The sequence below is a fragment of the Geotrypetes seraphini genome, chromosome 2, assembly GCF_902459505.1.
Source record: "Geotrypetes seraphini chromosome 2, aGeoSer1.1, whole genome shotgun sequence".
Classification (NCBI taxonomy): Eukaryota; Metazoa; Chordata; class Amphibia; order Gymnophiona; family Dermophiidae; genus Geotrypetes; species Geotrypetes seraphini.
In genome coordinates this window covers 397,299,691-397,325,626 of record NC_047085.1, presented here as the reverse complement: position 1 = coordinate 397,325,626, position 25,936 = coordinate 397,299,691, and the positions used below count along the sequence as shown (strand labels likewise).

General features: G+C 41.3%; 1 protein-coding gene across 5 annotated transcripts in view; it reads left to right on the top strand.

Moving 5' to 3' along the window:
- DNAH11 (dynein axonemal heavy chain 11) overlaps positions 1 to 25,936 on the top strand; it is a 596,997-nt gene that overhangs the window by 360,260 nt on the left and 210,801 nt on the right. For all 5 annotated transcript variants that reach the window (XM_033930891.1, XM_033930892.1, XM_033930893.1 and 2 more), the window contains 4 exons: positions 2,831 to 3,024; positions 6,289 to 6,451; positions 19,214 to 19,337; positions 23,945 to 24,087. In XM_033930891.1, the coding sequence (XP_033786782.1) occupies positions 2,831 to 3,024; positions 6,289 to 6,451; positions 19,214 to 19,337; positions 23,945 to 24,087 (624 nt within the window). The remainder of the gene's footprint in view (positions 1 to 2,830; positions 3,025 to 6,288; positions 6,452 to 19,213; positions 19,338 to 23,944; positions 24,088 to 25,936) is intronic.

Below are 25,936 nucleotides of genomic sequence, written 5' to 3'. Positions count from 1 at the left end.
TTGTTGGATGTGGGAGAGGTCTGCAAAGTGATGGACTGCACACCCAGACATGACACCTAAATAGTGGGGTTCCTTACAGGGCACTGCTGTGAACTTCACAAAAAGGGTGCCATGGCTTCTCCTCACAACAGCTCCCTTATAGGTGACGGTGAGCCCCCCAAACCACCTCCAGAATCCCCTAGACCCACTTATCTACCACCCCAATAGCCCTTATGGCTGCAGGAGCCACTTATATGCCAGTACAAAAGGGTTTTGGGGGTGTATAGGGCAGTGCACATGTTTCAGTATCAATGCAGTGATTACAGGGGCTTATGGACATGGGTCCTCCTCTCTATGGGTCCCTAACCCACTCCCAAGATGGCTTAAGCTGTCTCTGGGCTGGACGACTAGGCTTTCCTATGCCAGGCGGCCAGGTGATAATGTAATGTAATGTAATGTAATTTATTTCTTATATACCGCTACATCCGTTAGGTTCTAAGCGGTTTGAAGAAAATATACATAAAGATTATAAATGAGAAGTAAGAAGGTACTTAAAAAATTCCCTTACTGTCCCGAAGGCTCACAATCTAACTAAAGTACCTGGAAATTAATAAAGAAGAGAAAATAAAGATGGTTGAAAAAAGAAAAATTCTATGTGAATTTATAGGATGGAAATTAAACTGACAGTGAAGAACTGTATGAAAAATACATATGGAATTCAGTTAGAGAGGGTAGGTTACAATCTATTTATGGTATTTGTTAATGGTCTGGAGGCTGAAATTTAAAGTTGTGAATAAAATTTTTATGTGGATGGGGGGGTTGGTGATCACTGGGGTAGTGTGTGGGGGTTTGTGTTATGTGTTTTCAGTGCTTATCTGGTGAGTGTAGGTGGTTTTTTGTGACTTAGACCATGTTTTACATGGTCTAAGTCACAACGTCCAAGTTCCGTCTAGGCTCTGTTGTTAAACTTTCGGTTATACATGTTGTACGACTAAGTCTAAGCCGGCCCATGTCCCGCCCAACTCCCGCCCTCGACACGCCTCCCAAAACGCTCCGTTTAGCTTTGGACGTTGAGCAGCACGAAAGCCTAGGTCGTTTAGAAATATGTCCAAAATCCGGTTTTATTATTAGTGCTTGGACGTTGTTGAGAAATGTTCGTCCAAGTGCCAACTTAGGCCAGTTTTGGGATGTTTTTCTCTTTCGATTATGAGCCCTCTTATCTTTTTAGAAAAGGAGACCCATAGTGGAATTTGATTTTTTCTAAGAAGGCAACCAAAATTATTAAGGGGATGGAACTTCTCTCATCTAAGAAAAGGCTTAAGAGGTTAGAGCTGTTAAGCGTGGAAAAGAGACTACTGAGGGGGATATGAGTGGAGCAGAATGGGTAAATGTGAATCAATTGTTTACTCTTTCAGAAAGTACAAAGACTAAGGAACACTCCATGAAGTTACATGAAGACAATTTTAAAATGAATAGGAGAAAATATTTTTTCACTCAACAAATAAAACTCTTAAACTCGTTGTTGGAGGGTGTGGTAAGAGCATTTAGCATGTCTGGGCTTGATAAAGGATAGGACAAGTTCCTGGAAGAAAAGTCTATATAATCTGCTATTAAGACAAATATGGGGATAGCCATTACTTATCCTTGAGATCAGTAGCTAGATGGATCATTGGTCTGACCCATTATGACTATTCTTTTTTTTTTTTTATCTTTATTCATTTTTAAAACTCACAATAAGTGTAACAAAAAATACCATCATTTTATACATTAACATCACTTAATATATCATCAAATTCTAACTCGCATCAAATATCCCCCCTCCCTCATACCTAACTATTCTTATGCTTTTATAATTGGGTTATATAGCAAGACAATGATCTAAAACATAAAAACAAGTTTATATCTAAATGTCTGAGGATAAACAAAATTAAATATTTGAATTTATGTAGTCAAAGTCCTAACTTGAACCCAATAGATGCTGTGGCAAGACCTGAAACGAGCAATTCATTCATGAAAACCTGTGAATGTCTGAATTAAAGCAGTTCTGTAAAGAAAAATGGGCACAAATTACTCAAGAGTGCTGTGAAAGACTAATTTCAAATTATGGTAACGGTGGTACAATGAGTTATTAAATAATGGGTGATATGGATGTTAGATAACTGTTCCATATGATTTAATAATTTAAAGACTGTGTTATATTACATTTTTTTCTAAAGATCAGAAACCTTTCAATGTGACAAGTTATACAATAACAGGAGAATTCAGGTGGGGGAAAAACTTTTTCACATCACTGTAGGAAGCTTGATTTTTGTGCAGTAGCCCACTTAAATTTTGTGGCCGGCTGAATTATTACAGAGCTTAGTGGGAAAAGACAGTTGCTGGATTGGGTTTTTATCTGATTATAAGTTGGTAGGGAACCGATGAGGAAGCAAATAAAACCTGACTTGATTAAAGAGTGATATTGTTCAAGAGGTTGAAGTTGTTCTGTAATTGGCAGCTATGAGATGTCTTTCTAGTGTGGGCAGCAACATCTGGATGGGCTAATCAACCTTTTTCTGGCATCATCTACTATTTATATTGCTTCTTCTTTGTGCTGCTTCTCACTTTTTGCTATTTTTGTTCCCTTTTGGTCCTTCTTAGAAGTTTTCCCTTTTCTATACTTAAAATCTCTTTAGACTTTAACCCTGTTATTTATATCTGTTTTTTCCTAATTTTTCTAAATTAATTCATAATTTTGATTATCTGTTTGGCTTGTATTTTTTTCTCTAATATTGCCAGTCTTTAAGGAAAAGCAGAATACAGAGTAAATCCACTAACTATACTTCTTAATTTTGTGTCTTTGCACACTTAGAGTACAGAGGATTGTGTTCTTCTCCAGCATCCCTTCATATATTGTCATTTTGCAAATGGTGTAGGAGACCCTTGCTATATGCCAGTCAAGGAATGGCAAACTCTGAAAAAGATACTTGTAGACGCTCTGGAGAGTTACAATGAATTTAATGCTGCAATGCACCTTGTTCTATTTGAAGATGCGATGCAACATGTGTAAGTAGACCTGCTTATTTTCTAATATTGCCTTTGACAAAGCCTCCCTGAAGAAAAGATGGATGTAAGGATGGTCGCACCCCCCCCCCCAATGTAAGGTTGGTGGGGGTTATGTGAGGAACCCTTACAAACACCAGGTCCCGAGTTCAATACCTTCACAGAAGATTCCCCTGGAGTAGAATCAAATACAAAGACCACTAACAGTGTTTGTATAAAGAATAGATATATTGTGCGGAGATAGCAAGATTCATATAGTTACAATTAAGCATTACAATTAATGAGAGATATAAGTTTTACAATTACAAAGAATGCTTCCGTGCTCTTGTGCATGAGAGAGAATAGGTGCTGTGAGGACAGAGAGGGAGAGAAGTAGAGAGAGAAAGGCGGGGGGGGGTGATGTTCCCAGCTTCAGGTTCCAGAGATGGAGCAAGAGAGTGGGGTGTTGTGGAGAGGAGCCTTTTATAGATTGGAATCTTATTCTAAATATAGAATCTATTGAAGTTAAGCATCCCCATCGTCAGTAAACTGTCTGAAACAATAGTTAGTTTCACTGACCAGGAAGGGAAGTGAGGTGTGCTAGACTGGAGAAGAAAAGACTGGAGTCAAATGTAATTTCCAGTATTCTTCTGACAATATCTGTGCACCTGGATCCATAGACCGGTAAGCCTCACCTCAATAGTGTGTAAACTCATGGAAACACTAGTTAAATATAAATTAGATACGATCCTGAACGAGGGAAATCTCCGGGATCCCAGCCAACATGGATTCACCAAGGGTAGGTCATGCCAGTCCAATCTAATCAGCTTCTTTGACTGGGTAACAAGAAGACTGGACTCAGGAGAGTCCTTGGACGTCGTGTACCTGGACTTCAGCAAAGCGTTTGACAGCGTCCCACACCGCAGGCTGCTGAACAAGATGAAATCGATGGGATTAGGAGAGACTCTAACTGCATGGGTTAAAGATTGGCTTAGTGGCAGACTTCAGAGAGTGGTGGTTAACGGTACCTTCTCTAAAATGTCAGAGGTGACTAGCGGAGTGCCACAGGGTTCAGTCCTGGGCCCACTCCTCTTCAACATATTCATTGGGGATCTAACTCAAGGGCTTCAAGGCAAGGTAATCTTATTCGCTGATGACGCCAAACTATGCAATATAGTAAACGGCTATAATCTACAGGATGCTATGGAACAAGACCTGCGTACTTTAGAAAAATGGTCCTTGATCTGGCAGCTGGGCTTCAACGCCAAGAAATGTAAGGTCATGCATCTCGGTAACGGAAATCCTTGCAGAACCTACACCCTGAATGGAGAAACTTTAACAAGGACTACGGAAGAACGAGACTTGGGAGTAATCATCAGTGCTGACATGAAAGCAGCCACTCAAGTGGAGAAGGCTTCATCTAAAGCACGGCAGATGATAGGTTGTATCAAGAGAAGCTTCGTCAACAGGAAACCTGAAGTCATGATGCCATTGTACAGAGCCATGGTGAGACCTCATCTGGAATACTGTGTGCAATTCTGGAGGCCACATTACCGTAAGGATGTGCTCAGAATTGAATCGGTTCAGCGGATGGCCACCAGGATGGTCTCGGGGCTAAAGGGTCTCCCGTACGAAGAAAGATTGAGCAAATTGCAGCTCTACACTCTCGAAGAGCGTAGGGAGAGGGGAGACATGATTGAGACTTTTAAGTACATCACGGGACGGGTCGAGGTGGAAGAGGATATCTTTCTTCTCAAGGGACCCTCGACCACAAGAGGACATCCGCTCAAACTCAAGGGAGGGAAGTTTCGTGGAGACGCCAGGAAGTACTTCTTCACGGAGAGAGTGATTGAGCATTGGAACAAGCTTCCAGTACAGGTGGTCGAGGCACGTAGCATCCCAGACTTCAAAAACAAATGGGATACCTATGTGGGATCCCTACGAGGTCATGCCAAGGGATAGGGTCACTAGGACTTGAATTGGCGGGTCAGTAGAATGACAGTATAATTATTGTACTTTAGGGGTCAGTAGACTTAAGAGGGTGGGTAAATGGTGTGGGCAGACTTGATGGGCTATGGCCCTTATCTGCCGTCATCTTTCTATGTTTCTATGTTTCTATGTTTCTATGTTTCTATGTTTCTATGTTTCTATGTTTCTATGTTTCATTGTACATTCTAAGCTGTCCATCTTAAGCACCAGACATTAATACATCTTCTTAACACCTCTTCGCACCTCTTAGCTGCAAGTTCGTTTGTTATCTTTTAAGCATGATTTAATTAGGGCTGTTTGAAACAGTCTGCCTGGATGCTTTCTGTATGTGAATTTTGTGCATAAGCACTTAGGCCCTGATTCTACATAGTGCGTCCCGATTTTAGGCAGCTGTAGGCGTCCTACAGCTGTCTAATCAGCCAATCGGGATGCACGTTTTTTTTTTTTTAAATGCTCCCCAGGCAGGCTTTCTATATTGAAGGCGAGGCCCGCAAGACACCTAAGCTCGCCTAAGGGCCTTAGGCGGGCCTTAGGCGGGCCTTAGGCGAACCTAGAGTGTTCAATCCCACCTGCTATAAGTATACCGACCCCCCCCCCAACACAACTGATCGCTGGCAGGAGGGTGCCCAATCCCTCCTGCCAGAAGATGCCCCCCCGACACTACCGATCGCTGGCAGGAGGGTGCCCAATCCCTCCTGCCAGAAGATGTCCCCCGACACTACCGACCGCCCCCCCCCCCGACACTACCAATCGCTGGCAGGAGGGTGCCCAATCCCTCCTGCCGGAAGACGCACCCCCCCCCCCCCCCGCGCTAACAGCCCTCAAACCTCCCCCCAACCAAACTAACCTTTCCTTGTTGGCCAGACGGGACTTGCCCATGCAGCCGGCAGGCCCGTCTCGTCGAAATGAGGCGGGACCGCCCCTTCCCGGCCCATCCTTCCGAAGCCTAAGGCTCAGCTTAGATTAATCTCAGCATTATTTGTTTCTTTTTCTTAATTTAAACTGTCCTTTGTACATCTAGATCCTTTAAGTGGACTTGAGTTAAAATTTAAGTAATATAATGGAGTTTTCTTTTTGTTTTCTCTCTGAAAATATGGATATGTATTATTCATTTGTTTCTTTGATTTTTGGACTTTAATATGATGATCATGCTGTATCCTTAAACTTAAATTTTTGCTTTCTGTACAAGTTATACTTGATAATTATTTATAAAATGATAAATAAATAAATAAATAAATAAAAAAAGAAAAGAAATTATGATCCCTTTTATTATACATGGTATTTTCATTTCATCCTTAGGTGCCGTATTAGCCGCATCATGCAAGGCTCTCAGGGTTATGCACTTCTTGTTGGAGTAGGTGGTAGTGGCAAGCAAAGCTTGTCTAGACTGGCAGCATATATTGGCTCTCTTGAAGTGTACCAGATCACACTGAGGAATGGTTATGATATCCAAGACCTGAGGGTAAGCAGCTATCTGAGTTCCTGAAAATAATTACAGGCATTTATGGTATACAGAATTTGCAAAGGCACTTGGAAATAAAGATATTTGCAAAGCAGCTACTTGGTCCTCAGTTCACACATCTATATCTCATTAATGTCTAGAATCCTATTCTAGACGAGATGGTTGTTTCAGTCAAGCAGTGTTACAGAATTTATTTTCTTCCTAATACCCAACTCACCCACCATCCCATTGTGTATGCTAGGGAGTCCCACATGTGAGAATATGCTGCCTGCTTGTCCAAGGATAAAGCACATTTATATACCTTAACATATGTTATCCAGGGACAGCAGGCAAATATTCTCACATCCCTCTTATCTCCCCTTTTGGTTTCTTAGCTTGTTTATGAAACTGAAGAACCATGAGCCGACATTGGGCGGGAAGGCACATGTGCAGTCTCGAAGCTTCTTAAGAAGTTTAAAGTGATAGTACATTTTTAGCACTGTCTCTGTGGATGTGAGAAAAGGCTAAAGCGACTAGGCCTCTTCAGCTTGGAGAACAAACGGCTCAGGGGTGATATTATAGAGGTCCTTAAAATAATAAGAGGAGTGGAAAGGGTAGATATGAATTGCTTGTTCACTCTTTCCAAAAATACTAGGACTAGGGGTCATGCAATGAAGCTACAGTAGATTCAAATCAAACCGGAGAAAATATTTCTTCACTCTGGAATTCAATGCCGATGAATGTGGTGAAATCAACTTAGCAGGGATTAAAAAATGTTTGGATAATTCCTCATATATATAATATTCCTCATATATAATTCCTCATAACAGTTTGTCATGGACCCATGACTACATTTTTATTGTAAAGCATTTTTCTGTGACCTGTGGCTGAGAGAAATTTCACAAGAAAATAAAAATTGCAAGCAAAACCAAAAATTCAGTTTGTATTATACATCAATTGATTTATAAATCACTCTCTGTCATTCATAAAACCATATAAAACATAGAGCACAATAATTATTCCTTTCTCCGTACAACTGACTGAAATTTTGTCTTAGGCAAATTTGTTCAAATAATGTAGTTGGCAACTAGAAACCTTCACAGAATATCTGTCTGAAAGACAAGCAAGCATTTGACTAAAAAGGAAAAGCAAATGTTTTGGAGCAGATAAAATATAACTTGTTGTTTATATTGGTATATTTATCATCTTATGACCCGGTGAGAAAAATATGCAAAGAATCGCACATCATGGTTTTTGCAATCTCAAGTATTTCTTAAACAGTCACATGATGATTAAATTAATTTTTATGACATCTAAAAAATACATATAATAGTCTCACAGTCTTAGCCAAATTCACTTAAACACGCATGGCATTTAGGGCTGATTCTATAAATGGCTCCTAAATTGGCTGGCACCTAGAAAAATGGTGCCAGCTGCATGTCCATCACACGTAGGCCCCATGTACAAAATCGTGGCTAGTGGCACCTATGTAAAATCTTAGGCACCTGAAATGTAGCAGGGTTTTAAAGGTCTATATTTCAGGTGCCTTAAGTGGTGCCTAGGTCACGCTCTGCCCTTAGAGACACCCACTTAAGTGTTAGGCACCACTAAGAGCAATCATAAGAACATAAGAAGTTGCCTCCGCTGAGGCAGACCATAGGTCCATCCTGCTCAGCGGTCCGCTCCCGCGGCGGCCCATCAGGCCCATTGCCTGAGCAATGGTCTATACCTATCTATACCCCCCAATCCCTTTTTCTTCTAGGAATCTATCCAAACCTTCTTTGAAACCATTTAATGTTTTCTTGTCTACAACAGCCTCTGGAAGCGCGTTCCATGTGTCCACTACCCTCTGAGTGAAAAAGAACTTCCTAGCGTTTGTTCTAAACCTGTCCCCTTTCAATTTCTCCCAATGCCCCCTTGTGCTTGTGGTGCCCCTTAATTTAAAAAATCTGTCCCTGTCTACTTTTTCTATGCCCTTCAGGATCTTGATAGGCACCTATCTTTTATAGAATCAAATAGGTGCCTATCATCCAATTTTTTTTTTTTTTTACCATTTATTGAGGCTATTAAGGGTGTTTTACCAATTAAGTTAGGCAACCTTTATAAAATCAGTTCTTTATGGGCTCTCCTTTTGTTGAATTAAAATACTTAATTCAAATTTTATTTAAAAAGAGAAAGAAAGGAAAATGTAATTTAAATGAAATTATACAAATCTTGGAATAGCTGCTTATCGAAAGCGATAAGCAAAACAGTAAAATAAATCACTGACTACAAGGATAAGCAAAATGTGTTGTTCTGTAGGTAGATTTATGGGTATACTAATTAGCATAACATAAACCAGTCACGTGTATCTTAGTTGCTAGGGAAAACATAAATACCTTTCCACAGATTCTGTTATTTTGCCAATTTATACTAAGAATAGAGACAAGGACTATATGAAATATTTTATTATAGAAATAGAAAAATATAATTCACAAGCCAGCAGTAAATAATAACTAATTATTGGTCACAATGTCTCTGTACATACATATATCTCATTACATAATTATTACACAATAATCCCTAAGTAAATGAGCAAATACTAATTCTTACACTCTAAGTAATTCCTGATTAGCAGCAATCTAAAAATAGCTTATCACCCCAGGAACTTCACTTTCCTTGTCCCATAAACAATAGAATTCTCTTTTCTAACCCCAGCTGAAAATATAGATAATTTCTTTTTTTCTCACCATCAGATTAGGCCTTAGCAAACTCAGGGAGATGGAAGTCGTCTTCTCAGCGCGGAGGATATGAATTTTCTTGATTAGGAACAAAAGTCCGTCAGTCACTGGAACAGCTGTAAATTAAGTTGTCAGCAACAGTTTCCTCATGTGATATGAACACCAGGTCTGAATAAAAGTCCTGTTCCTTCACTCCCTGGAAGAGAGCTAATCACAAGAGATACTTTTCAGGTCTTAATTATTATAGAAGATGTGCAGAGAATCCCATGTTAAGATGCAAGCTCCCTCACACCTCAGCATAGAATAAAAATTAATTAGTCACCTTCTCTTTGGTTATTGTCGGATGACCTCTCAGGACCAATCCAGAAACAGAACTTGGATCAATAGCCTCTCTGTGTAAAGTCTGGTACAGCCTGTGAAACAGAAGCGCCTTCGTTAGATAAGAAAAGCACAGGAGCAATGCCTCCCCCAAGATTCACACAGGCTGAGCATGTAGGCATAGTTACATTACATTAGTGATTTTTATTCTGCTTGTACCTTGCGGTTCAAAGCGGATTACATAAGAAGAGAACTGGACATTTCCAGGAGGGTACATGACATTGGAGAATACAGATTGAGGGTATAGACTTAATAATAGAATGAGTGTATAGACATAATAACATTGGAAGATAAATCAGGTTACATTACATTACATAGTAAATTGTCTGTTTCCATATGTTGGTAGGTAATTGGTTTTGGTAGGTTGATTTAGGTTCCAGGTAGCTTTGTTGGCTTTTTTTTCTTTTTTTTTATTGGTCGATTGAGGGTATGGTGCCAGGGAGTGCACAGAATCTGGTCGGTGTAAGTGGAAGAGGCGAGGGAGATTAGGAAGATTGTAATGGTATTGAACAGCAGTGTTTTGATTTCTAGGGGAAGAGGAGAGGGAGATTAGGTAGATTGTATATACTTTTTGAATAGCAGCGTTTTGATTTCTTTACGGAATGCTTTGAAGTCAGATGTTGAGGTTAACAATCTGGTGATGGAGGGTTCGAGTTTGGCTGCATGCGTTGCTATGAGGTTATCATAAAGCTTTTTACGATGAGTGCCATTGAGTGGTGGGTATGAGAATGGTGTCAGTGTTCTTCTTGTTCTGGGTGGAAGGTTACGGTTTAGGCGATCGTTTAGATAGGCAGGTGCAGTACCGTTGATTACTTTGAAGATTAGACAGTATAGTTTGAATTGAATTCTGGCTCGAATCGGTAGCCAATGTGAGTCTAGGTAAGCATTGGTGATGTGGTCAAATTTTCCGAGGGAGTAGATTAATCTGAGAGCTGTGTTCTGAACGGTCTGTAGTTTTTTGATCATGTTTGTAGGGCATGGTAGATATAGGATATTGCAGTAGTCCACAAGACCTAGTACCAGGGATTGTACAATGATCCTGTAGTGTTCTTTGTCAAAGAATTTCCTTATTTTTCTTAAGTTGCACATTGTGAAGAATGCTTTTTGGGTAGTTTTGTTGATTTGAGTCTGCATAGTGCAGCATCTGTCTATCAGCACTCCCAGGATTTTGAGGGAGGTTTGGATTGGGTATTTGATTGCTTTAATTTCCAGGTCTGTTATGGATGGGTTTTTGTCCGTTTCAAGCATTAAGAATTTGGTTTTGTCCGAGTTTAGTTTTAATTTATGGTTTGTCATCCATTTTTCTACTTCATCCAGTATTGTTTCCAGGTGTCTTGTTGAGGTGTGGTCTTGGATTTCGAAGGGGAGGAAAATAGTTATGTCGTCTGCGTAGCTGAATGATGTTGCATTTAGGTTGTCTAGAGTGGTACCAAGGGAGGAGATGTAGAGATTGAATAGAATGGGCGAAAGTGGAGATCCCTGCGGGACTCCGCATGGATTTGACCAAGGGTTAGATTTCGTATCATTTATCTTAACTCTGTACGTTCTTGTTTTAAGGAATCCTTGGAACCAGTTGTAAACCACCCCTGAGATCCCTATTGCATCAAGTATCTGGAGTAGTATGGTATGATCAACTAGATCGAAGGCGGTGGAAAGATCTAGTTGAATAATTAGGATCCTGTGTCCTTTACTGAGGTATTGTCGGGCTACGTCCAGTAGTGTTGCTAGTAGTGTTTACGTGCTGTGGTAAGATCTAAATCCTGATTAAGATGAGTGGAGTATATTATGGTCAGCTAGGTAGTTGGTGAGGTATTGAGCCACAAGTCCTTCAATCAGCTTGACATATAATGGGATCGAAGCGATAGGTCTATAGTTGGTAGGTGTGTCTATAGGACCTTTTTTGTCTTTCAGTAGGGGTGTGATTATAATCTCTCCAAGTTCTTGTGGGAATTGGCCTTCTATGAGAGTGCTTTGTATCCATTGCGTGAGGCTGGTTTTGAATTTAGGGGAGGCATTTGTAAGTAGGTACGATGGGCAGTAGTTCAAGTCGCATGAGGTGTGGCTGTATTTTTTGTATAGTCGGTTCACATCAAGCCATTGTAGAGTTGGGAAGGTGGTCCATGTTCTGTCTGCAGTTATGGCTTCTTCCGTTGTGGGGGTTGTTATTAACTCATCGAGTGTGGTAGTTGAGTTGTTGAAGGTAGTTCTGATTTTGATGTTCTTGTGTTTGAAATGGTCTGCTAGTTGGGAAGCTGTTGGTGTTTTATTGCCTTGAGTGGCAAGGAATGGGTTTGTGTCCGTAAGTTTTTTTTACTAAGTTGAAGAGTGTTTTTGTGTCGGAGGTGTTTGTGCCAATTAGTTTAGTGTAGTATGTTTTGCGCTTTTCCTTAAGTTTGATGTTATATAGTTTGATTTGGGTTCTCCAAGTGGATTTGGTTTGGTCATTTCTCTTTTTTCTCCAAGATCTTTCAAGTTGTCTGCAATGCCTTTTTAGTAGGAGGAGTTCGGAGTCGAACCACTTGTCTGAGGGTCTGCAGGTTCTGTGTTTGTTTTTTTCTGGGGCTAGCTCGTTCAAGGTTGTTTCACTTAGGGTGCGCCAGTGTTTTACGAAGTCTGTAGGGTCAGTGGGGACGATTGCAGGGTCTACTTTATCCCAGAATGTGGCTGGTTCAATTTTCTGTCTAGATTTGAAGGTTGTTTTTTGGGGCTTAGATTTTATGTTATTTTGAAGCCAGTTGGATGTCCTTGACTAGAATACAGTTCTGGTACATACCCAGAATGCATCAGGCAGGCATAAACAGCAAAGATGATTTCTTCTTTCATTTCATGCAGACAATGGTTCTTGCTGGACAATGGTTCATGCAGGCTTAGTGACATCATAGAGGCCTAACCTTCAGGTGTGAAGAAGGAAACACTCCTACAGTTCTCACAATCGGGTGGCATAATTTGATGGAACCTATGTCAGGAAAGAAATAACAATGATGTCTAAACTTGAAGATTTTCTATCTCTGCTACGCATAGATGTGTGAGGATTCTCACACCAGTGGAGTTACATGAAGCTTCAGTTTATATTTTTTCATGGGTCCCTTCATGAATACTGTAACACATTTTCCTTTAAAACTTTTTTTTCACAGAAGATTCCTTAATTCTTTTGTACACAGCATCCACCTGCATTGGTACATCAAGCAGCACTGGTCAGTATTTTCCTCTATCTTGATTTCAGTTAGTGCAGTTGAACCATATTGATCACTGATACCCACAAATAGGGCCTGGTGTAACATGTTTTTTGAGAAGATGTGCAGATTTGCTCAGTGGGAATAGGCAAGAGTGATTGATTACTTGCATTTAGCTTGTCAGCAAAAATTTACTCCAATGAATCAGTAATAATTTACTCCAGTATACTTGGTATGCTTAAGGATTGCTCAGACTCCTGATGAAAGCAATTCAGTCAAAATATAGGCTTGTGTCGAGTCTTTGTGAATCTAATAAAGCTCTGAAATTTTTGTAACAAGAGTTACCTTGTGTTTTATCAGGCTTTTACCTGTCATCAGCTTCACTGTTTTTTTGCTTCATTGAGGACTGTGAAGACTTTCTTTCCCTTTTATGCATTGGTGAATTGTGCCTGACCACAAGCTGCATCAAATGTCAAATGATGACAACTATGGAATCTTGTGGTCAATAAAACCCTGACCTACATTTCCGGTCATGATTCTGCAATTGGCACCAGTACGTGATTGACATGAGACTGGCACCAGTTTTGGAGGTGCTGGCTGATACCGGAATTGGTTGCAGAATCTGGCCCTAAGTTCTTTGTTCAAATATGTCTGACCCAGGTGCATCATCTTTCGAAGTATTGACCAATGAAGAAGCAACAGATACTCAAGAAGACATTGATTCCACTTGGGGGAGGGGGGGGGTTCAGCATTGATGGAGGCCATCACTGAGTACTTGACTGAAGAAAAATGAAGTATTCCACTGTTTCAGCATTAGCATCAATAGATCCCAGTTTTAGAAGCTTGGTGAAAAGGGGTGAGATTTGATATGCTGCTTTTCTGTGGTTGCAATCAAAGCAATTTATATTTTATATATCCAGTAGGTACTTATTTTTGTACCTGGGGAAATGTAGAGTTAAGTGACTTGCCTAGGGTCACAAGGAGCTACAAAAATGTAGTCTATTCTTGAAAGTGATGCATGTCAGTAACAAAAATCTCATGCACGAATACAGGATGTCCAGGGCGGTACTTGGAGACACCTCCCAGGAAAGAGACTTGGGAGTTCTGATCGACAAATTGATGAAGCCGTCCGTGCAATGCGCTGCGGTGGTGGTGGCAAAAAGGGCAAACAGAATGCTAGGAATGATAAAGAAGGGGATCACGAACAGATCGGAGAAGGTTATCATGCCACTGTACCCAGGGCAGGATTAACTCGTTGAGGTTCCCTAGACACACAAGTATACTGGGCCCCCTAGCCCTGCCCCGCCCATATCCCACCCCCACCACACCCCCTGCCCTGCCCACATTTATTCACCTGTTTTCTTATTTACTTCTTTATTTCCACTTGTATTTCTTTTTTTTTTATTATAAAATTCAAAACAAATAACAAAGATTACCATACCAGTGCCAGTGTACAGTTTTAGTTCTATGCAAGACCCAAACATCTCTGAACAAAACCCCCCTTCCTTCCCTTCCCACCTTCTTGCCCAGGACTTTAACTCTAAACCCTTTCCATAAGTATATAAAAGTGTTAAAATGCATTGTAAAGCAGTAATACTATCCGAAACATAAGTCTATATTAATAACCAAGTTTGCAACTCCTCTCAACCTCCTCACTCTATGTTGTCCAACTGTAACCCATATATGTATGTATAAAAATACATACATATGGGTAACTACTCTAGTATGTTTCACTCCATGTATGTTAATTTGTAACAAAACAACAAGGCAAGCAGTCCACCAAAGAATCCAATGTGGAACAAAAGAAGATCGGCAGCCAATAAGGAGATTCAAATCAGGTATATTCAAGGTGCTCCCAGGAACCATGCCTGATGCATTTCGCCAAACAAGGCTGGTCAACGCTAACAGAAAACCATGTCTTTCATACACACAGGACACAGAACCACCCTCACCAAGTATGGAATAAGTAATCATAAACTAAACTCCCTTCCCCCTTTTTACAAAAGCACGGAAGAGGTTTTTAGTGCTGGCTGGCGGGCTGAATGTTCTCTGCTGTTCTGACAATCATAGGAATTCTGTGACCATCGGAGCAGTGCAAAGCATTCAGCATGCTGCCTTGTGTTATAAACCGAAGGAACGGTACAGTTTAGGGGTGAAGAAACAGTGGTGCATAATCCCCCAATACTGAACAAAATATAAAGATAGCAGATGTAAATTTGAAAAAAAAGAGAAATAACAAATCACTTTACAAATTAACAAATAAAAATAAAACTAAAAAAATGGGAAATATTATACCATTTTATTGGACTAATACATTTTTTAATTAGCTTTCAGAGATCAAACCCTCTTTCCTTAGGTCAGTAAAGTATACTGCTGTTACAGTATCCTGTCCTGACCTGAGGAAGGAGAATTTGGTCTCTGAAAATTAGCCAAAAATATATTAAAATTAGTCCAATAAAAGAATCACCATTACTATTTCTAAACATTTATCAACACAGCTAAAATACTACTTTATCCTAAAGCAATAAAATAAAAAATAGACTTTTTTTTCTACCTCTGTCATGTGGTTTCTGCTTTCCTCATCTTCTTGTCATTTGCTTCCTTCTATCCAGTGTCTTCTCCTTCCAGAAAATCTCTACCTCCCTCTGCCATCTCTCCTTCTACTCCCCTTGCCCCTCTTTGGTCTAGCATCCATCATCTTCCCTCTGTTCCCCCCATGGTCTGGCATCTCTCTCATTCCATCTCTCCTTCTCTCCCCCCTGTGGTTTTTAGTGTCTCTCTCTTCTCATTTTCTCCACTCAGATCTGATATCTGTCTCCTCCGTTTCTGGGAATTCTCTTCTCTCTTCCCTTTTCTTCTCTGTTCTTCCTTCTTTATTTCCTGCTTCCGTCTAAATTAAATTCTTTCCTACTATTCAGTCTTCAGTTTCCCTCTTTTCACTGTGTTTACTCATAGCTTGCCACCCCTTTCCTTCATCCCTCCTCTATCTCACTAACTCTATTTTCATCCCCCCATTCAGCATGTGGGAAAGCAGCAGCAATGGTGAGGAGGTGAGGGCCCCTCACTTCCTCACCGCTGCTGCTGCTTTCCCATATGCGCCTGAAGCTGACGGCATAAGTTCTCCCTGCTTCCATCATCTGCCCCCTTCTCTCTCTCTCCACCCCAGGCAATTTCATCAGTTATCCTGCCTCCCTCAGTGAATTACCTGGGGTGGAAAGAGAGAAAAGGGGGCAGATGATAGAAGTGGGAAGAACTTGTGCCGTCATCATCAGGCGCATGCGGGAAAGCAGCAGCAGTGAGGGGCTAGAGGTTATCTTCCTCTCATTCATGTCCTTGCACCCCCGTCCCTTGGTCGGTTCCACAATTTCCAGCATATCCCCTCCTTCCATTCTTGTAGCCCAGCATCTCCTCTCCTGACATCTCCCTGTTCTTTTTCCTTCACTATCTTCTATCCCATCTCTATTTCCTTCTGTCCCTCTCCCCATTATTAATCATCTCACCACCTCTCTCTTCCTTCCCCCTCAGGGTCGAAGATTGCTTCCCCTCTCTTTCCTGCTGTTCTCTCTCCCATCACCCTATGATCTAGCACCTCTCCTGCCCTTATCCAACATTTCCCCTTTTCTCCCTCCCTCTCATCCCCTGCTCCAACATACCATATTTCGACTGCCCTTCCATCTTCCCCTCCCCAGGCCTGCTGACTTCCACTCATTTACTGCTTTCTCCCGCCTCTGCCGAAGTCCAGCCCCCCCACAGCGATCGGCAACACCGGTCCCCCTCCCTCAATCGGCGAAACGGGGCCCCCCTCCTCAGTCGGTGAAACAGGGCCGGCGACTGTTTTCTCCTGCCGCTGCCGAAGCCTGTAAATAACTTTAACACACGCCGCGGGGCTCTAACAGTGCGCGTGCTGCCAACGGTTTCCTTCCTACTTCCTTCCCCCTCATGATGTAACTTCCCTTTTGGTTGATGGAGGAGGAGAAGGGAAGCCGGTAGCGTCACGCGCACTGTTAGAGCCCCGCGGCATGTGTTAAAGTTATTTACAGGCTTCGGCAGCAGCGGGAGAAAGAAGTCGCTGGCCCTGTTTGGACAATCGAAGGGGGGCCCTGTTTCGCCAATCGGGGGGGGGGGGCCCTGTTTTGCCGATCGAGGAGGGAGCCCGGTATTGGCAATCGCTGTCACCATCTGCAAATTTTTATGGGGGGAGTGGTCTGCTTCAGTGGACCCCCTTGACCATTTTGGGCCCTAGGCACGTGCCTACTTGGCCTATTGGTTAATCTGGCCTTGGCTGTACCTTGGCTGGTCGCCGTACATGAAGAAGGACACGGTACTACTCGAAAGGGTCCAAAGAAGAGCGACTAAAATGATTAAGGGGCTGGAGGAGTTGCCATATAGCGAGAGATTAAAGAAACTGGGCCTCTTCTCCCTCGAAAAGAGGAGATTAAGAGGGGACATGATCGAAACATACAAGATACTGAAGGGAATAGACTTAGTAGATAAAGACAGCTTGTTCACCCTCTCCAAGGAAGGGAGAACGAGAGGGCACTCTCTAAAGTTGAAAGGGGATAGATTCCATACAAACGTAAGGAAGTTGTTCTTCACCCAGAGAGTGGTAGAAAACTGGAATGCTCTTCCGAAGTCTGTCGTAGGGGAAAACACCATCCAGGGATTCAAGACAAAGTTGGACAAGTTCCTGCTAAACTGGAAAGTACGCAGGTGAAGCTGGGCTCATTTAAAGCACTGGTATTTGACCTAGGGGCCGCCACGTGAGCGGACTGCTGGGCACAATGACTCAGCAGCGGCAGTTCTTATGTTCTTATTGCAAATTGCTCAAGCTCATCTAGACTGATTTGGAGAGCTAATGTAATGAGGCTCCTCATCTGAAATCTTTGGTCCACAAAGAAAAAACTTTATAAGATCAACTTCCTAGAACTGAAGGAAATCTGAAATGCTATAAAGGCTGTAAGAGACTGGTTGTCCAACAAAATTATCCTAGTCCAAATAGCTGTGTTTTTATTAAATAACAGGAAGGAACCATCACATCAAGGAACTAGGCATCTCACATGAGATGACACTCAGGGCTACATACCTAGCAGAAAAGGACAACATCTTTGTGTGCACATTGAGTGAAGTCTTCATCCACATGAGTGGTCCTGAATAAAAGGATGGCAAACATACCTTCCTTTTACAAAACCATAGCATGGTTTTTAGCGCCGGCCGCGGTGGTAACAGCTCCGATGCTTGTAGGAATTCTATGAACGTCAGTGTTTTTACCACCGTGGCTGTTAAAAACCATGCCACAGTTTCATAAAAGGGAGGGAGGGATAATGTTTAATGAGTAGAGAACACTCACGGTAATATTTGTTTTCATCTCAGCTGAATAGGAAATTTTTCCATTTTTGATTGATAAACTAGCTTTGAATCCTTTCTGATAGTTTGGGGGCCTTATTTATTTATTTTAATATTTATAGACCGCTCATAGCCTAAGTGGTTTACATTCAGGTACTCAAGTATTTCTCCCTATCTGTCCTGGTGGGCTCACAGTCTGACTAATGTACCTATGGCATTGGAGTATTAAGTGACTTGCCCAGAGACACATAGGAGTAGTGCTGGGCTTGAATCTGCAACCTTAGAGTGCTGAGGCTGCTGCCCTAACCATTAGGCCACTCCTCCTCTAGTGGCTGACCTATTTAAAACTCAGAAAAGCTGTAATTCTCATAACCTCTTATTGGTCACGACAGATCCAGTTCCTGCTCCTGGGCAGGTTATGCACCAGGAATCAGGGACTTCCCCAATCTTAACCACTTTGAATTAGGAACACTGCTTCATCCCAACATCAGGTCCCAGGACCTTAAAGCTTGGATGTATAGAGGGTAACATAGTTAACAGTATGCTTCACTATTTTGTCCTGCAGCCTATCTCATATAATATCAATATTAGAAAAGAATAACATGATACTGGTGCATGGTTGCAATGCCTGGAACTTATAAAAGTATTTAAATAAGCTCTTCTGTGGAAGCTACTTGGTACAGTTTTTAGTAGGTTAGGTAGAGATGATGGAGGAAGGTCATTGATTATATGCCTTTCTGATACTTATTTATTTATATATCATTATATCCCAAGTGATTTACATTGGATAGTAATCAGGTACTCTAAGTATCTTCCCTATCTGTCCTGGTGAACTCACAATCTGATTATAGTACCTGGAACAATGGAGGATTAAGTGACTTGACCAGAGTCACAAGGAGTAGCATTGGGACCGAACTCGCAACTTAAGGGTACTGAGGCACCGGATGTAACCACTAGGCCACTCCTCCACTCACTTCTATTCCAAATACTAGCTTTACTTCATTACAGCTAAAAATCAAAATGCAGAGATACGTTGAACAGAGTGCATATAAATAGAATGGGGCAGATAGAAACAGCTGTATAAAGCTGCATACAGGTTTGTTGTTTTGGGGGTTTTTTTTGCATAAACATTTTAACCAAATATGAATGATCACCTTCTTTTCTTACAGTCTGATCTTGCCAATCTGTACATCAAGACTGGAGCCAAGAACATACCCACTGTGTTTTTGCTGACAGATGCCCAGGTTCCAGATGAGCGCTTTCTCGTGCTGATTAATGACTTGTTGGCATCAGGTGATTAGATCAACATATTTCTTGAAAGATCTTCCCCAGTGACAAATTATTTGTGGTTACAGTGAACTTTAAAAAGGGATAATTTGTCTTTGAGATGTTTACTTGGACAAATTGTTAAAAAAGGCCTGACTAACCTGAACCATATTTCATGTGTTCTCTGGGAAGATATGGTGACCTTTAAAGAGGCTGTTAAGCTTACACATGCCTCAGCCATAGAGCAGCAATGCTGCAAATGACAGACTGAGGTATGAATTTGCTGTTTGATTGGTCTGTCGGGATCTGTTGATTCGGATAGAAGGGCACACCTGCCATTCCACTAGTGTTATAGGATGGTGTAAGACAGGGGTGTTTTGGAAGAAAATGTGCTTGAATCCTTGGGACTAGCAAGGGTAACTTGAGACATCTGGAGTGTATGTAATAGAATGAAAAGGGAGAAGCATTCAAAATCAAGGAATATTTAAGCAGGAGGGGAAAAGTTTTGTAGTTATATAAAGGGCAATTCTATAACAAGCCGTTATATTTCCATGCCAATCACATGCCTAAATGTACAGAATACTGATACTGTCATGCCTAAGTCTATGTTTACCCTTGAAAATGTCATAGCGCTTATTTGTAAGGGGATATTCACATGGGTGAGGCCAAAGATGGGGTTGACATTTAGGTGGGCAACTTACAGAATATTTAGGGGTCCCTGATTTCACCAGCTCTATGGCAGATATACATAAAAGGCTCGGAAAGTGCTTTCATGACCCTCATTCGACTGTGTAAACAGATCTCAAGTACCTGGCAGAAATCCAAATAGTAGCAACATTCCATGCTACTGATCCCAGGTCAAGCAGTGGCTTCCCCCATGTCTATCTCAATAGCAAACATCAAGTTTCAAGTTTAAGTTTCAAGTTTATTAGGATTTTATATACCGCCTATCAAGGTTATCTAAGCGGTTTTTACAATCAGGTACTCAAGCATTTTCCCTCTCTGTCCCGGGGGGCTCACAATCTATCTAACGTACCTGGGGCTATGGAGGATTAAGTGACTTGCCCAGGGTCACAAGGAGCAGCGCGGGGTTTGAACCCACAACCCCAGGGTGCTGAGGCTGTAGCTCCAACCACTGCGCCACACACTCCTCGAGAAAGAGAAAGGGGATAGGACTTTTATACTGCATTTTTGGGTTCATAGACAAAACCGCCGAAGACAAAGGCGCGCGCCGACAACTGAGCGCAAAAAGGAAGCGTGCGCCGTAGAAAAAGAGTGTTTTTAGGGGTTCTGACGGGGGGTTTTGTTGGGGAACCACCCCCCCACTTTACTTAATACAGATCGCGGCGGCGTTGTGGGGGGTTGTAACTGCCCTCATTATACTGGAAACTTAACTGTTTCCCTGTTTTTTTAGGGAAAAAGTGAAGTTTTCAGTAAAATGTGGTGGGTTACAAACCCCCCACAACGTCGGAGCCCTTTAAAACAGTCATTTTCTTCGGCGCGCACCTCCACATTGCACTCAGTTGTCTGTGCGCGCCTTTGTCCTGGCGCGCTTTTGACCATTTTTGTGGTTATACGTTCAAAGCAGTTTACATATATACAGGTACTTATTTTGTACCTGAGGCAATGCCCCAGGGTCAAAAGGAGCAGCAATTGTCCAAACTTATTTTAAACCCAGAAATGCTAACTTTTGTTACCACATCCTCTGGCAATAGGTCCCATAGCATAACTATTCTTTGAGTGAAAAACTGTTGCAGCAACTGAGATAATATGTAGTGATCTAAGGCAGTGTTACCTCTAAGCTGCACGGCTGCGTGGCCGCGCTCCTTATAGCCCCACCTCACAGCTGGTGGGGTCAGGACCAACACCTTCTCCCTCACCACTCTCCTACCTTCTGTTACTGTTGCTGCTGCTTTCCCGAAGCAGTAGCTGCAATCTGAAACAGACTATGCTGGCTCTCGTTTTCTCTTCTTTCCACCTTTGTTAATACATAGAATATATCTGGGCTGGGCTTCCTTGATGGTATTTTTATATTTATACTTTTATTGAATTTTTCAAAAACAAGAACAGCAGAAAATCCAGAAGCAAGCATGCAACAGCCAACCCTTCCCCCCCCCCCACGTCCCCTACAAAGGAAATGTCATACTGTGTTTCTTCAGTACAAGGCAATATAATCAAATCCTGGAGACCAAACATCCCGTCCCCCCCCACCCCAGTAGACCAAAGCACTATTTTAATTGAGAGTGAGAAAAAGTATGATAAATAACAATCATCTCCACAGTGTACTTAAGTGAGACGGGTAAACCAATTTATATAGGGATCACATACCTGAAGGAAAGTGCCTGCCTGGCCACAGTGTCTCCAACACCGATCCGAAGTCTGGGGATACATTCTGTGCAAGTGTACTAGGGTGAGATGCCACTGGTGTAGCATCTTATATCCATGTTCCACCAAGGAACTGTAAATTCTGAAACTGCCTCTCCCACCACTGGGTTGATTGAGCATGCCACAGAAGCATAGATTTTACCAATAAACATACCTTAATTGAATTAGTAATATCCTCCCACCCACCCCAAATGTAAATATTCAAAGACCAAATTAGAACAGAAATAGCCCCCCCCCCCCCTTTCCTGGATGTGTACAAAAATAAACAAAAACTGATTCACAATCAAAGACCTACTATAGTGAAGCAATATAAGATGTCAACGGGCCCCAAACCAATTTAAATAAATTACTGTGCCCTAAACTATCGGCATTCATTTTTTCACATCTATAGCTTTAGCACAGACTTGCCCACCAGAAAGGGAAATTCAGACGATCAGAATTCTTCCAGTTTCGGGTAACCATCTGCATGGTTGTTCCAGTCGTAATAAGGAAAAGATGGCATTTATAAAGATCCACAGGGGGCTTTACATGTAATGATGTTCCACATATGACCGCCTCGTACGTCAGTGGAATTGATGATTCCAATATGTTGTTAATCTTGCCCCATATTGACCTCCAAAAGTTAAGTAGCAAAGGACAATAGAACAGATGATCCAGTGTCCAAATGTCTAGATGACAGTGCCAGCATCTATTAGATTTAGAACTGTCTAACCTGTGTAACTTAACAGGGGGTCCAAAAAGACCTATGTAACTGAAAAATTTTAAATAACATTCATGCCTGGTTTACAGTCCAAATCTTTGCCACCGACCCTTTTAGTTTCTTTTTAATCATTTCCTTATTTTATTGTTGCTGCCCTTTCAGAATCATCAGCAAATAGTACCTGGCATCTAAAAGACTGAACAAATTGTCCCACAGAATATGCCAGAATATGCTAGAAATTTTAAACAGAAGATAGCAATGTACTGCGTTTGTAATGGAGATGCAGGTACTTAAAACCTTTTTTTAGAAGAAGGTGCAATAAACATTACCCTAAAATCAAATAGATAACATATCAGCTGTCATATTGTTTGGGCCCTTTTCCTACCCATTCCTAAAAAACAATCTTCCCAAAAGTCTGTGCATTCGTATACTGTACATCTTTCTGATTTATAAAACTTAGGCCCCCTTTTCTTAAGCCATGGGAGTGAGTGTCACATGACAAATACTCAGACGCCCATTCAGTTCCTATGGGAATTGGAGCATTTAGTGTGTCAACCCATGCTATCAGGCTTAGTAAAAGAGGGGGTTAGACAGTTAATTTAATAGCTGATTGATCTTAAAATGGTAAATGCCATTCACAAACCTAGAAAAGACAGTAGGACAATTGTAGACAGTTGCCATGGGCAAAATCATGCAGTTATCATTGGGTTTACTTGCAAATTACTGGCAGAGCAATACAGAAAGGGGTTGAATGGGGATATTAACTCACGTAGTAGACATGGTCTCAGACTACATTAAAATGAATGGCAATAAGGTCATTACCAATATCCCAGCAATTTAGAGTGGGAAAAAAAGTTCTTGACTTGCACACAGCATGATAAATTTTTCACAAGGTCCAGGGCAGTATAAAAGGTTTGGTTAAGTCAAGTGAGTATCTAGTGGCACCCCCTCTCTTTCATTGGTCTGACTCCTCTGCCTCCAATAGCTTTCTGTATTGATCTTGGTGTCTAATGGCCCTCCTCCTTCCCCTTTGACCCAACTTTCTACTCTTGAAATTAAAAACATAAAAATACATGGCTGTCTAGTGGTCCACCTCCCATGTCTAACCCAATCACCCTTCCCCAAAACTAAAAAAAAGAAATTCTTGATGTCTAGATGACTCTCTCACTCCTGTCATGACCTCTCCCACTCCCCATCCTACCTTAGAAGAAGCAGGAATGGTGCCATCTTGAAAAATGGCAGTGCCTGACCCCACACAGTGACCTGTCCCAGTGCAGTCTAGTTGCAATCTGTCAAATAAGGGAATATTTTGCCTTATTTGATTGTCTATTTTACACTCGTTCTTCTTTCGAGATGACTGAAGATTTCTCTTATTATGTTGATGATGCACACAGTTTGTATTGGCTTCAGATACCTTGAAATGAAGTCAACTAGAAAAAAAAATCCTCTTTTAAAAAACATGATAGATTAAATTATACTTTGGATTATATTTTGCAAATATAAAACAGAAATTTTTGTTCCCCTTTTGTCATCTTTATTGTTATTCTAGGAGAAGTTGCAGATCTTTTTAGTGATGATGACATAGAAGATATAATTTCCAGTATTCGAAATGAGGTGCGGGGTCTTGGCACGAATGACACTAAGGAAAACTGCTGGAAGTTTTTTTTGGATAGAGTGCGACTTCAGCTTAAAGTAAGGCAAATCAGTTATTGCTTCGTAAACTATAAGCAGATATATGAATAATTGTAAGAAAGATGTTTTGCTGGATGCAGATTTTATTTGCTTTGAAAAATGGAATAAGGTTAAAAAGAGGGTGTAGTTTGTATTTTTATGCATGACATATCAGTCATGAGAGTAATAATGAGATAAATTAAATCAAAAATCTATAATTATATATATCTCACTCACCAGAGATGGGCTACACCCCCCCCCAATAAACATTTTATCAAAAAAGTGGAGAAAAAGCCTCAAAATTGATATCAGCAGCCAACCATCAAAATTGATATATGTTCAAATCTGCTTTATTTTCTATCATAGACAAAAAACTCCACCACCACTTAAATGCATTTATCAAAAGGGTGAAAAACCCATCACTGTGCACAGAAAAAGAAAAACTAAAAATTTTAACTTAGCTTAGGATCCATGGTCCAATCGCAGTGGCTGGAAACATCTGGCCAGACAAGCTGAAACAACGGCACTAACGAGATGAACTGACTAAAGACCATGTCACAAATTCCAACAAGTGCCTTGTTTCGCCACACAAGGGGCTTCCTCAGGGAATAAATATCAGCTGAAAACTGTGCTCCCGTTCTGTGCATGCCGGCACAAGAAACAGCCGTTGCTTAAAAGGAATATGAGCATTCTACTTCCGAACCGGGAGAAGAACAGCTGATTACATAAACTTGCTCGAAGCTGCCAACTCATCCAAAGAACGTAACCCACTCTACCCGCTGATTAAGCCCATTAGGCCATAAGGTGTCCAAATAGAAGATCTAGCGTTGCTCATGCTAATACAAAAGACGCTTCACATTACCCCTCCGCGAGGTGACAGGTACATGTTCCAACACAAAACAATTGAACTCTTCAAAACTGTGTCGTTCTTTGACACAATGTCGGGTAAGAATGTCCACTTCTTTTTTATGCACTATGTTGGAGCGGTGCTTGAACAACCGCATCTTAAAACATCTGGCAACCGCAGGAACACTGCCCACAAGGCCAAATAGGCCTTGATCTCAGGATTGGTTGAACGTTTATGATAGCAAATTTCAAAGCGGGCCAATTCGATCATCTGATTGATCCAACAGTCCAAATGGAGTCACTGGGGGACAAGGGCTTTTTTTGTTCTTGCCTGGTCTTCTATCTTCTTGCTGTATTACGTTTCTTGGTGATGATCGATGTAAGATTCTTTAGTTTGATATTGTGTGCTTGCTTGTATTATGCAAGCTGTCTGTTTCTCTTGTAGACTCGTTAATAAAAATGATTACAAAAAAAAAAAAAATCATCTGGCAGTGTGGCTAATATATGAAAGCCCACAAGGGCAAATTATTCCATAGACCACTCCCACTGTTTCGCACATGTATTTTGCTGATTCTCTAAACACTGTAAGAAATGAGTCGTGTCTTGTATGTAGGAAGGTATCTCCAAAACCATCGGGGCCAAAAACGTGTCAATATATTTACACACTCGTTCTAACATTGACCCCTGAGCTGACACAATCGGACGGCCCAGTGGATGAAATAAATCTTTATGCACTTTTGGTAAAAAATATATAACCGGTACCTTAAACATCCAATGTGTCAAAAAATGATACTCAGGTTTGGTCAAAAAACTGACCTTCCTACCCTCATTCAAAATTTCCAGCAGATTAGCAAAAATATTTTCAGAAGGATCCACTGGCAAATGTGAATATACAGAGCTATCATTCAGTTGTTGAAACGCTTGGGCAGAAAGATTAAGAATATTTGGCCCATGATGCAAACAGCAAGGTGTTTTTCTGATCAGCAGTGCAAAATAGCTTTTTCACACAACAGGAATCTCAATG